Raw genomic sequence first — 11,485 nt, 5'->3', positions numbered from 1 at the left:
TTGCCGCCGAGCTATGACTAATATTTTGTTTACTCCATCCGAAGTCAGATGAGGGCGCTGGTCTCTTTAAAGAAAACGGCAAAACTCTGAAGATCGTCACAACAAAAATCACTGCATCGGTATTGCGTCATTAACACATTATTCTCAGTTTATAATGTCATCAAATAAGTGTATCAACATCAGTTTGCAAAGATAAATACAAAACATACCATTAACTATTTAAAAATATATATTGTTTACTCCCGATTATATTTAATATTTATGTCTTATAAATTTCTTGCCTAAAATACCATGAATAATTTGTTTGTTCTACTCACATTACAGAAATATAAAAACACATACTGCTCTACAGTCGACGACAGACACCAAGCAGAATGAGTCGCTCTACTACCAATAAGCCATCCAGCCCTCAAAATGGTGGACACAAATTGCCATGTTCAACCCAAAACGAATGCACTTTTTTATATTGAAACGAGAATCATGTTCTCCATATATTCACTGCACATTTTAAATTGTAAAAAATAGTTTGTTATTTAAAAAAAACTAAACATTATAAATGCGAACAAAAAATTAATAAAAGTAAAAAACGTTTCAGCACGTTTTCGAGTCAATATTTACTATATAAAATGTTCTTCCAACAATCATGTTTGAAAACTTTACCTTTTCGCTAAAACACCTCAGTTATTAATAATTAAAAAGAAAATTAATATAGGCTTATTACAAGAAAATACAACTGTCGGTGGTCGTTTCGTGACATATAGCCTGGCGTCCATACTGATTACCAAACTTTACCTTTCTCGGTAGGGTTCATTTATAAGATGGTTATTTCGTGACATAGCCTGGCGTCCACACTGATTACCAAACTTTACATTTCTCAGTAGGGTTCATGTAACTCCCTGCCGCGCAGTTGAAGGTCTTTGAGAAATCCTCATTGTTCTGCAGAGTGCCGACAGGTCTAAATCAGGGCAAGAAAACAGACAAGGGTAGGAATTAGCAAGCTTGCTTAACAACTTTGATGCCAAGTGAGAATTAATAGTATGCTGTTGTAACACAATAATAAAGATACACACCTAAATGGTTCCAAGGAGTGTGATTTGCGGGAAATCGAGTGAAGTGCACCTTTTGGAGTAAAAATGCAACACCAAATCTAGAAAGAGAAGACGGACAAAAATCCTTAAAAAAATAGAATCACCGATGTAGTGTCGTGATTCAAGTTTGGTGACCCTCTTCTAAGTCATTTGACCTATGACCTTACCTGAGCGTATGAGATAAAGAAGAGTTGATCCTGAGTGTAGTCCACACCGGGTAGAAGGGGCTCATTTGGTGAGCTATCTTTGAAGGCCTGACGGGAAAACAATATAACAAGGGGGGTACTTAAAAGCAGCGAATATTAAGCAGCATTTTTCACATTTATTTTTTTGTGCGTGTAGGGATGCACCAAATGAGGATACGTGTACTCTGATATATTTGACAATACCAAAAGTGTACCCTGTCTATAAAACGAGAAATGTGTTAATTTTTTATCATACCAGATAAGCTTCCTTGACTCCTCCATTATCAGCAATGTTTTCATCCAAAGTACGTTCGCCATCGAGCTGGAGTAAAAACAACAAAATCACAAGACAATCATGAGCCGAGTTCACAAAGAGCTAATAATATCATTGATCTTAAAACTGCGAATTGCTAAAGCAAAGCATGACGTCATAGTACACATCGCTCTGGTAAAACTGACAACTCATCTCAAGATGCATCAATAGTGCTTTGTGAATAAGTAAGAACAAGTTTCATTTAAATAGGCAAAAAGTAGGATCATGTTCTTATCTAATATTACTTGAACATCAACTTTTTTCAACAAAAATGTCAGATAATTTGACAAAAACCAAACGGAAAACCGTGCTTTACTTACATGTGTCTCTGTGTCCAGCAAGGCAAATTTGGAATATTGATCCACCATACACTGAGTCTGATTATTAAAACTATCGATAGATTTCTCACTCCACCAAGTCCTGACGTTTCCATCTTTGTCGTAAGTCCTTCCTGAAAGATGTTCGAACATTTTCATTCAATAACAGAGCTAACTGCCAGTGTAAGCCACGCCTACTTCATTTAATAGCCACGCCTACTGCGGGATTATAAAGTATAGGCGTGGTTGTATGTGGTTGTAAGTAGGCGTGGCTATTAGGATAAGTAGGCATGGCTATATGTGAAGTAGGCGTGGCTATGGGTGAAATAGGCATGGCTATTAGATGAAATAGGCATGGCTATAGGTTAAGTAGGCGTTGCGGAGTCAACCTAACTGTATCTCACCTTCTGTATCAAACCCATGTGTTATTTCATGACCGATGACTGTTCCTATCCCTCCATAATTGAAATACCTGCAATGAAATTCAAAGGAATCGAAAAAAGGGAATTCAGAGCATGTTGAGGACATCATCAGAATGCAGTTATTGCTTCACTACACGTGGTTTATTATTTGGAGATTATCATGTCCCCATACTGCCAACTGTGTACATAGCGCCCTCTTTTGATTCATCCTCCTCTAGCTTATGTTAATTTCCCATATGGGGGACAGAATCTATGGGGACAGATTTCCTAAGGACACCGGATTGAAGTGATTTCCCGTGAAGGGAATTTTCTTCGAGAAGCACAGAGATAACTTACAGTAAGCACTAAGAAGACAAGCTTAATAATATTGCAACCCACTAACATTACCATGGAAGGTCTTGGTGGTAGAATGGCGGTTGGAGAATACCTGCTGGAAACTCTGAAAAGACAATCAAACAAAGTACGAAAGCAAACCATGAGAATGCTAGACTTGAAATCAAGCCGTTTGTTTTTTTGCAATATTTCCCACTGCGAGAGTACAATGTACCACGCTTTCTAAACATACATTGTGTAAACAAGCCTCACAGCTACCAGCCCACCCGACATTATCAGAAAACCTCGCCATAACAAGATTACGCAAAATACATTTAGGCCTAGATTATAATAATATGCGAACCACTACTTTTGACTGGGCACAGAAAGAAATGCGGAAACTATTAGTAGACAAATTTATAGTTTGTATGAACAAACTACAACAACCAATGCACTAAAATGGGAAAGTTTTGAATAATGTCATCATAGAACTTGAACATTTGAAATGTGAAATGAACATTGTGTAAAGTTTCATTAAACTTGGGAACTTTGAAAAATACGGAGGGAAGGGGGCACTTTTATGCTCACGGCGGTGCATATTAGGGGTAAACTGAGGGTGTGGCGTCAAATCAAATGCATTGCTTACGCATCTTATTCGATGAACCTATGTAGAATGCATTTATAGTAGCAGGTCCCTTTCTCCACCTGTTAATATAAAGAAAACACAATCAATTTAGAATGATAATAGGACAAGAATCATTTATTTAGTTTTTTTCCTTATTTATAAGGGATCAACTAACAAGTACACGAACTTACTCGTTCTTGTCGACCGGGCGTCGCAGAATTTGCAGATCTTCTCTTGACCTCCATTTGTAGTACGATAATAAGTTTGCAAACCCATTTTCCTTCGTAGTTTTAATCTAAAATCATCAAATCACACCATCACATCAACATCAATTAAGGGTGACAGTTTATAATTTATTTCATAGTTTATAATGTTTTGTCGGGGGCAATTATCCTATAATTATTTTCTGTAGTTTTAACCAAACGGATAAAAGATTCCCGTGCAATTTTTGACGAGACTTGAAGACAGGACAGAAAAGGGACAAATACTTCACTCATTCCAAATTGTTGCAAAACCATGGTTTTAAATTCCCTTTCTAAAATTAAGTTACATGATTATACATACGTCCTTATACTTGGCGTCCATTTTAGCATTGTCCTTCATCCATTCCGGAAAACCGATGTCAATTTCCATCTTATCTGCCTGTTGGTTTATGACAATAATAATAGTCATGCAATCAAAAATATAAATTAATTCAATTTTAAAAGTAATGCTATGCTGTTGGAACTTAAAAATGTACCTGATTATTTTAAACCAATATTTGGAAGTTTGGTTTCTGTTTTCAATGAAAAATGTTACATGATCAATTCAAATCAATGAGCTTTATATAAATAACGATGTTAATACAACAACTGCACTCATATAGCGCCTAACACCCAAAAAGAATATCTAAGCTCTCAAATTTCCATTATTTTACGTAGTTCTGAGCGTGCGCAGATTACCGAGAACAATGGATTTTACCCGGTAAGTCTGCTGCCACCAAGCGTCCCAAAAGTCTCCCATTGAACAGAAACGTTTTGAGAAAACGTGGGACAGTGGTAGCTTGTTTGATGTGTAGAGGGAGATTGTTCCATGAGTGAAATCTATTTGACCTTACTCCCCTTTGAAAGCTTTAAAGTCTTAATCGTGTTGAGCCTTAAAAAGGAAAGAAAACAACGAGGGGTGGGTGTGGGGGGGGGGGGGGTTAAGGCAGGCTGGAAGGGGGCACGTGGGCGTTTTAAAAAGTTCAACAAAAAACTGACCTTTGCACGAGCTTCCTTCTTATCCGCTTCCTGCATCCACTCGTTACTATCCAACATGACTTCAAAGGCGTCTAAAAGTTTATGAACCATCTCCTTCGTCTGAAAACAAGTCAAGTTGACAAGATTAAAGGTCTGGACTTTCACTTCTTTTGACTTTTGTACAGTAAGGTGAAGTTCGTGGTAGCACCATTACACGTGGCGCTGTACCGTGAGCCTCACCTAGGATACTCCACATAGGATACTTCCACCATCAACAAGTTTGAATCCTACTTATATTTACAAGTATTTCATTGGGGAGTATAAACAAGTCGATTACACGTCGCATTATTTTGTTTTATGTTATGTTATTTCCTACTTTGCTGTGTACATTGTTTTGCATTTTGTTTGTATTATGGTTTAACAGAAAAATCAGAATTTTGTCACAAATTCTTTACAAAATTAATTTGTTTCTTTTGTAAGGGTCTGCAGGAGACAATCACTATGAAGATTTACCCAAAACACCTTGAATTGTGTATGTCCTTGTGTATGTTTATGTACCATAACAATACTGCACTTCTCTCATTACACAGGGCTGATTCCGCTTCAGAGGCTGCCAACATTTTTAGTCCAGTTTGTTTGTTCATTGTGACTCTTCAAAAGTTCCTACTTTACCTTTTCCTTGGCGGTTTCGGGAAAATACTCATCAATAAACATCCTCCCAGATGCGAAAGAAAGTACAGCATTTGTGTTCCACGAGCACGTCTTCCATCGCGGGAGCTCTTTGGTTGTTCCCCGGGTCGCCATTTTGTATTCCTGCACTATATCCGTAAACTCATTTCCAAGATCCGAAACCATTTTTTCCACGAGTCGCCAGAGCATGTAATTGGCTGTCACCCTGGAAGATCCGAAATTAGTCCGGTAATTTAAGTTTGGGCTTATTTATTCAGTAATTCTTTTCATTTTATTTTTCTATTTTTTATACGATTGTGTTATTATGTCTTACCTGCTTCTAAATCTATCCTCTGCCGCCAACCATCTGATTACATGCGTGAAGTAACCAGTGGGTCCCCCTGCGTAGTCAATGATCCGTTCAGATGGTGTAACTGGTGGAGTCATAGTCTCTGGCATGACGTGTTCAAAGAACAGCTCCCAATCAATCTAAACATGATAAGAATTGCCAAAAACAACAACATCTTGAGCCAAAAAACAGCCTATGTTTTGGCTCCGGTTCTAGCTTAGGTTTGGATCAGTTTTGAAGCTAACGATGCTTCAATTAATTACGCTTTATGGTTTTTTTTACTCTAAATTTGTTACTCACTTCAGGGTAGGTGATTCCCAGTTCTTCTATTGTGGTCTCATTATAGTTTTGATCCGGATCCGTAGTGTCTCTAAACTGCGAAGAAATAAGTCGCGTAAAGATTAAGTATGGTTTGGTGTCATAAGGCTTTAGGAACTTTTGACGTATTGCACGGTCATGTCTTACATTGTCAATTGTTTCAAGACACTGTACAAACTTACTAGCCATGTCTTACCTTCTGCAACTCTATTTCAAATTCCATAGTCTCATTCATCTGCTCGATTGCAGTCGTTTTGTTCCCACCGAGAGCGACTACGGTATCAACCATGTACTTCAGGTATGCCTTTCTTGCCTGCATGTATAAAAAGACTCGAGTTAAGACTAATAGTAACAGCTCGAGATCCCAGGGGTCAGAGAGTACAGTGGAGAATGCACAAACACACATTATTTTGTTCAGCTCACTGGATAATGCATGCATCTTACTAGACGTGTTTTCTAGTCGTTTTTATTTGTTGACATTATTTAATACCTGGCTTTGAGAGTGTGTGTACTCAAGGAACTGATTTACGGGAAATTACGGCTTGATTCAAGACTATTTTCTTACCGCTGAGTACGCTGTTCCTTTGCCAACTAAGTTTCTGTATCCAGAATCATACTGAGGCTGCTCAGGAATCTGTGAAAAGATTGGCGTAAAGGTAAAACATACACAAAATGGACACGAACAACAGATCAATCAAAAGAACAATAATGATTTTAATAAACTCTTGCAGGTTCAATCAAAATTCACTTCTCTCACCAAAGACTTAATCCGGTTTTGACGGGTATCTTTATCACTGACTAAGCTTGGCACATCAAAACCCGGCAGATCCATCTATGACAAAAAAAAAAGACAAGAGTTTATTATGATTGTTTTTCTCACAAATCCTTCACTTGTACACATTCAGGGATTGCAGCCCAAACAATATGTTCTATACCTTTTTGGCACCCGAGGCTCTGCCCACGCAAACTGTCTCGTCGATCAAGTAGATCGAGTTAACGTCCCCAGCTTCTCAAACCATCCAGATGCGTTTCGTTAAAACAGACTCAAAAACCTCATGCATTGATTGTTATGAATCGAGAACTTCCTAGAGTTGTCCCCTTTTTTGTTCCATTAATTTTGCACATATAAGTTGTCTCACTGTTTTATAGCCCCAAGGTCCGGGGAAGTCTTTGCCCCCCCCCCCCCATCTCCGTGTAGTTTTCCTCGTAACTGATGGTGCAACTGATTACCATAACAACTTCCTGAAAAATGTCAAGTTCACATTACTGTAGTAGAACGTGATGGTGAAACAGACGTCCGTGGCAAGTTCAACGAAAAAAACAGAGTACTTTTACAAATACGAAAACGGTCACACAATTAACTCCCCCATGAACCCCTCTCCCGAAAAAAAGGGTATCAAACACCAGTCATGGTAACTTTAACTTATATTCAAGTTTATTTAATTTATAACTAGATGTTTAGACTATTTAATTTGATGTATTTTAATACAGACATTTAATAAATTACCTGCAAAACATATTCACTAGAATTCTTGTCATCCGTTTCAACAAAAACAGATATGATGGGATAAGTGTCGTACTGCCCAATTAGAGTCGCCAACAGTCGCTCGAAGCTGAAGGAACTTTGGTTCCAGTTACCACCAGGGTTTGTTTCGAGGACTGGCCAGCCACCGAGACTGGTTAACATCTCTATCATTGGTGCCTTGCCCAGGTTATCGATTGTTTCTAAAGGAAATCAGTGGTCAATATTACTTCAAGAGAAACAAGACAGATCATGGTTAGTAAATGTTTCTCTTCCATCTTGGGACAGATTGTTTAAAGGGGTGAGAGTGGTAGCGAGGGCGGAAGAGAGGGCACGTGGGGTGCTACATCACCCGTAAATCTGGTTGCCATGTTTTAAAATTTTAACCTTTGTTCTCGTTTACTATCCATTGGGTTATTGGCGCTTATGATGCTGTTATGGGGTAATAAAGAAAAACCGAATTTTTAGAAATAAAAGTTAAAAATAACTGAAACGATACCTGTGTCCATACACCCATGGTAGAAATCCCTGACTTTCTTGAAAGATGCGGGCTCGTTTGGTTTCGGATCTCTTTCAAACAGTCCTAGTAAAAACAAAAATATTGTTAATGTTAGCTGGCTTGTCACATGGGAACATTTTACAAGCATAGACAAGCAAGTAATCCCGTCTACTATACTAAATCATAATGGATTTGTGCAATATTCATAACCAACCATACACGTTGAACCAATGTTTGTTTGAGAGAGAACGGTTGTTGCCATTTTGGCGTATAATATATCCCCTTGTGAGAGTTTGCCGAGTTCGTGAAGGCGCATACCACATGGTCAACTAGAAGACAGCACTTGACAACTTGGCACTTGATACAATACCTGAAGATGCTTAGAGACAGAATCATTGATTGTTTCTCTCATTATCAAGAAAGATACAATCAAAGTCACCTGTGAATGTTTCAGAATGAATACGGTGTCTATATGTGTTCGATCATGTGTAGCATGTTGTCCCCCCACCCCCCCCCCCCCCCCCGTTGCGTCTTCATTGTGATCTGGGAATCTCAGGAATGTTTTAGAAGATTTCAGAAGGGGTGGGTACTTCTGCCAAGATGAAAGGAGTGTGTTAAAGCATTCGAGCATTTGGTTTGGGGAGTGCCACATATCGGGCATGGAACACTCTTGTTGAGCAAACAGCAAAAAACTATTGTAAAGCGAAACCAGCCAAAATGTCAGTCAAGGTCTAGTATCCTGTATACCCACCTTTGAGTTTCATGCTCGTTGCCTCTTGAAGTTTGGCGAACTGACCAAAGCTGGTTTGATCACCCGTTACTACGTGCTTCTTGCCCCAGCCACCGCAGGCAAAGTCGTAGAAATTATCGCAGGGCTTGGCTGATTTGTCCATATTCGTCTGTAACATGGCAGCTTGAAAACACAAAAAGGGATCAACACACACAACATTATTTCCATATATAGACAAAAACAAACCATTGATATTGAGACAGTTTGAAAGGACAAAACATCAATTACTTATAATTATAAGACACGATGAGATATGGGTTGTCTGCGCACCAATATTCGAGAACAAACTAAAGTTGAACTTGCGCCTTGAAACAAGACTACTGAATTGTATGCCGCGCGAAAACAATTTTCGCCAAAACAGCCACACGCTGTTTTTAATAATACTGCCAAGTAGCCTACAGTGAGAAACATGATAAAGATAACGTCAAACATGCGACTTCATTTAAATGAAGGAAATTAAGAAAATGCGCTCATTCGATCACTGAGTTGTGACGACAGGTTAAGTTCATGGACAAAAATAGTCACAAATAGTGTTCACGCTTTCAACAATCGTGAAATAACAAGCTGTGAAAATGTGGGCTTAATCTGTTTTGCCTGGAGAAAAAAAAGGTAAAAAACGATGCACCATTTTCAGTAGGTAAATATATTGTCCTCATGGTTGTAACAACCAAACTTATTGCCTGCACCTTTTACTATAAGAAGTCACATTCAGTAAGCTCTCAAACTTAAATGAGTTATATCCTTACCAAACTAAACCTTTAAGCAAAACGAAACTTAAAGACGTGTAAATTTTTGGCAATAACAACTTGAACTGCCATGAACACTTCTTTCTTCGATCCTTTCTTTAATACGTCATTTTGGATATTCGTTAAAACTTACCAGCACCTGCTGGCAACATTGTTTTCCATATATAGGGGTTGTTCGTTTTTCCGGCGACTTTTTTTAATATGCTGTTAAATTATTGGTCATTTGAAGTTATCTGTTTGCAATATTAATTAAGATGTACAGTTTCTACAATTGACATAGTCGGTTTCTCTAAATGTAAAAGAGTAAAAAAACACCACTCTTTACATTTCGAGCTGTCCCTCATATGGCTCTTCAAAAAGAGTGGTGGTTATTTCTCTCTTTTAGAGGGATTTCACTCCAGGACAGAGTGAAAAATCACTCATAAAGATGCATAATTCAATCTAAAAGAGTGGAAGACCACTCGACAAAGAGTTGTCCTTCATACGGCTATTCAAAGAGTGCTTTTTCACTCTTTTACATTAAAGAGAGCACATAAAGGATGCTGGCAGAACATCAACATCAACAACACACACTGGCCTCCAATCAACATTTGGGTCCTAAACTTTAAGCACTTTGAAGCAAGTTTGTGGAGTAACTTACCTGACTGGACGCACTGTTCAGACAAACATATGACATCTTCATATCCACTACTTCCTTTGGTGTTAATTCTGTCAAATAACAGGACGACTGGAAAACAATAGAGAGACTTATGTCAAGTTTCATTAGAGCTGACTAATTTCATAAGGCTGTTTAAGCACAAAAGGTATAGCTAAGCACAACAAAATTATGCTTACCATACTAAGGTTACCAGCCAAACTACCATCATGCCGCATGTATAATTGATGTCCTACTCATTTCTGGTAAAAAGTATGAAAAATACTAAGCAGCTCTATGACATTTTGCCATTCGCGATGACAGCAACAAAGTTAACAAAATAATTTCACTTAATTGTGTTGGATCAAAACCCTAGTGAATTCGAACTCAGCAACTAAGGTTTACGGCATGCCTTTGACATTATCAGAACAGGGCCTTTTGGGAGAAAACGAAATCACCAAAAAACGTTGAAAACTCAGAAGTTTTGTAGTGATCTGATGCAGCGTTAGAAAGGATAATATGGAATAAGGGCACATTGTGCCCTCTTCTGTCCTGATAGGATTGACAATGTACAATCAAATGAAATATACGAGAATGCAATTGTACAATATACGAACGCTGTGCTTTAGGACAGGGTCAGTGAGCTTGTAAAAAGCACAATGCTCCAGGCATGCAAAAAACAAACCATGTACATATCAGAATTGCTGATGTATTTTTTAAGGATTTCCGTTTTGAATCAATTTAGATAAAAGAATGCTTCTGAAAAGCACTACGACAGTGGTTATTTTGATGTACAGAAAAAGAGAATTTGCCCGCCAGGCATGCCTTACTTGTAGCGACCAGGAACACCACGAACCCCACAATCACAATGAACTTGAGTAGAATCATACAGGCACTGTCTCCTGGTTTCCTCCTGGTTGCACGTCCATCGCCTGCCTCACCACCTTCTCCAGTCATCTTCATGCTGCTCGAGAAAAAAGGTCTTGAGTCGGTGGGCTCTCAAACTCAACTGCTTGATAGCTTACTCTGATCTGTCAAGTTGTTGTCAAGTTCAGACTCGCGATTAGACGCTTCCTGAAATACAGACAGCACGCATCCTATGGGGGGCCGACGTCTTTAACCTTTACTGAAGTCCATCATTCATCATTTCATTTTCAATACACGAAATAATAATAAATTTCGTCTTCCCTGGGTCGACCCCAGTCTGCCCCGGTACGTTCGAATAGCTTTGACGGGGCTCACCCGGGTCAGCCCCCCAGTGCCCTGCTTGTGGAGTGGGTCACTTGGGGTGACCTGAGTTGCATGCCGTCACCACGAGAGGGCGAGTGTGATCATTCGATTAGCTCTTGTCAGGGGCTCACCCGAGTGAGCACTGCGGGGTCGACCCATGGAAGCTTATCGAACGCACCCGTTGTAAGCTTAGCTCGTCACTTACAAAAGTTCAGGTGTCAAATAAATGCATTATAATATTCCAAC

The 11,485-nt window shown here is 38.9% G+C and overlaps 1 protein-coding gene across 1 annotated transcript; it reads right to left on the bottom strand.

Annotated features, from left to right (window-relative positions):
• Positions 1-247: 247 nt before the first annotated feature.
• On the bottom strand, positions 248-10,995 carry LOC139950599 (endothelin-converting enzyme homolog). The gene is made up of 22 exons (XM_071949356.1): positions 10,840-10,995; positions 10,016-10,102; positions 8,591-8,752; positions 7,840-7,923; positions 7,326-7,543; positions 6,576-6,650; positions 6,384-6,452; positions 6,015-6,131; positions 5,801-5,875; positions 5,486-5,640; positions 5,155-5,377; positions 4,504-4,602; positions 3,827-3,904; positions 3,454-3,557; positions 3,284-3,342; positions 2,713-2,764; positions 2,308-2,375; positions 1,907-2,037; positions 1,530-1,595; positions 1,256-1,342; positions 1,071-1,147; positions 248-955 (listed from the first exon to the last, which is right to left on the bottom strand). Exons 1-22 carry the CDS (start codon positions 10,970-10,972, stop codon positions 856-858), a joined length of 2,319 nt encoding a protein of 772 aa, XP_071805457.1. The 5' UTR covers positions 10,973-10,995; the 3' UTR covers positions 248-855.
• Between the last annotated feature and the right edge of the window lie 490 nt (positions 10,996-11,485).

The sequence above is a fragment of the Asterias amurensis genome, chromosome 18 (genome assembly GCF_032118995.1).
Source record: "Asterias amurensis chromosome 18, ASM3211899v1".
NCBI classification, from domain to species: domain Eukaryota; kingdom Metazoa; phylum Echinodermata; class Asteroidea; order Forcipulatida; family Asteriidae; genus Asterias; species Asterias amurensis.
This window is presented reverse-complemented; position numbering and strand designations above follow the sequence as displayed.

What these genes read in the sequence shown, in the direction of transcription:
- LOC139950599 (XM_071949356.1), bottom strand. Translation starts at nt 10,972, where the DNA reads ATGAAGATGACTGGAGAAGGTGGTGAGGCAGGCGATGGACGTGCAACC. An exon ending in CCATGGGTGTATGGACACAG is followed by an intron (nt 7,544 to 7,839) that starts GTATCGTTTCAG and finishes GATTTCCTTTAG; the next exon opens with AAACAATCGATAACCTGGGC. An exon ending in CCGAAACCGCCAAGGAAAAG is followed by an intron (nt 4,603 to 5,154) that starts GTAAAGTAGGAA and finishes ACTTGTTTTCAG; the next exon opens with ACGAAGGAGATGGTTCATAA.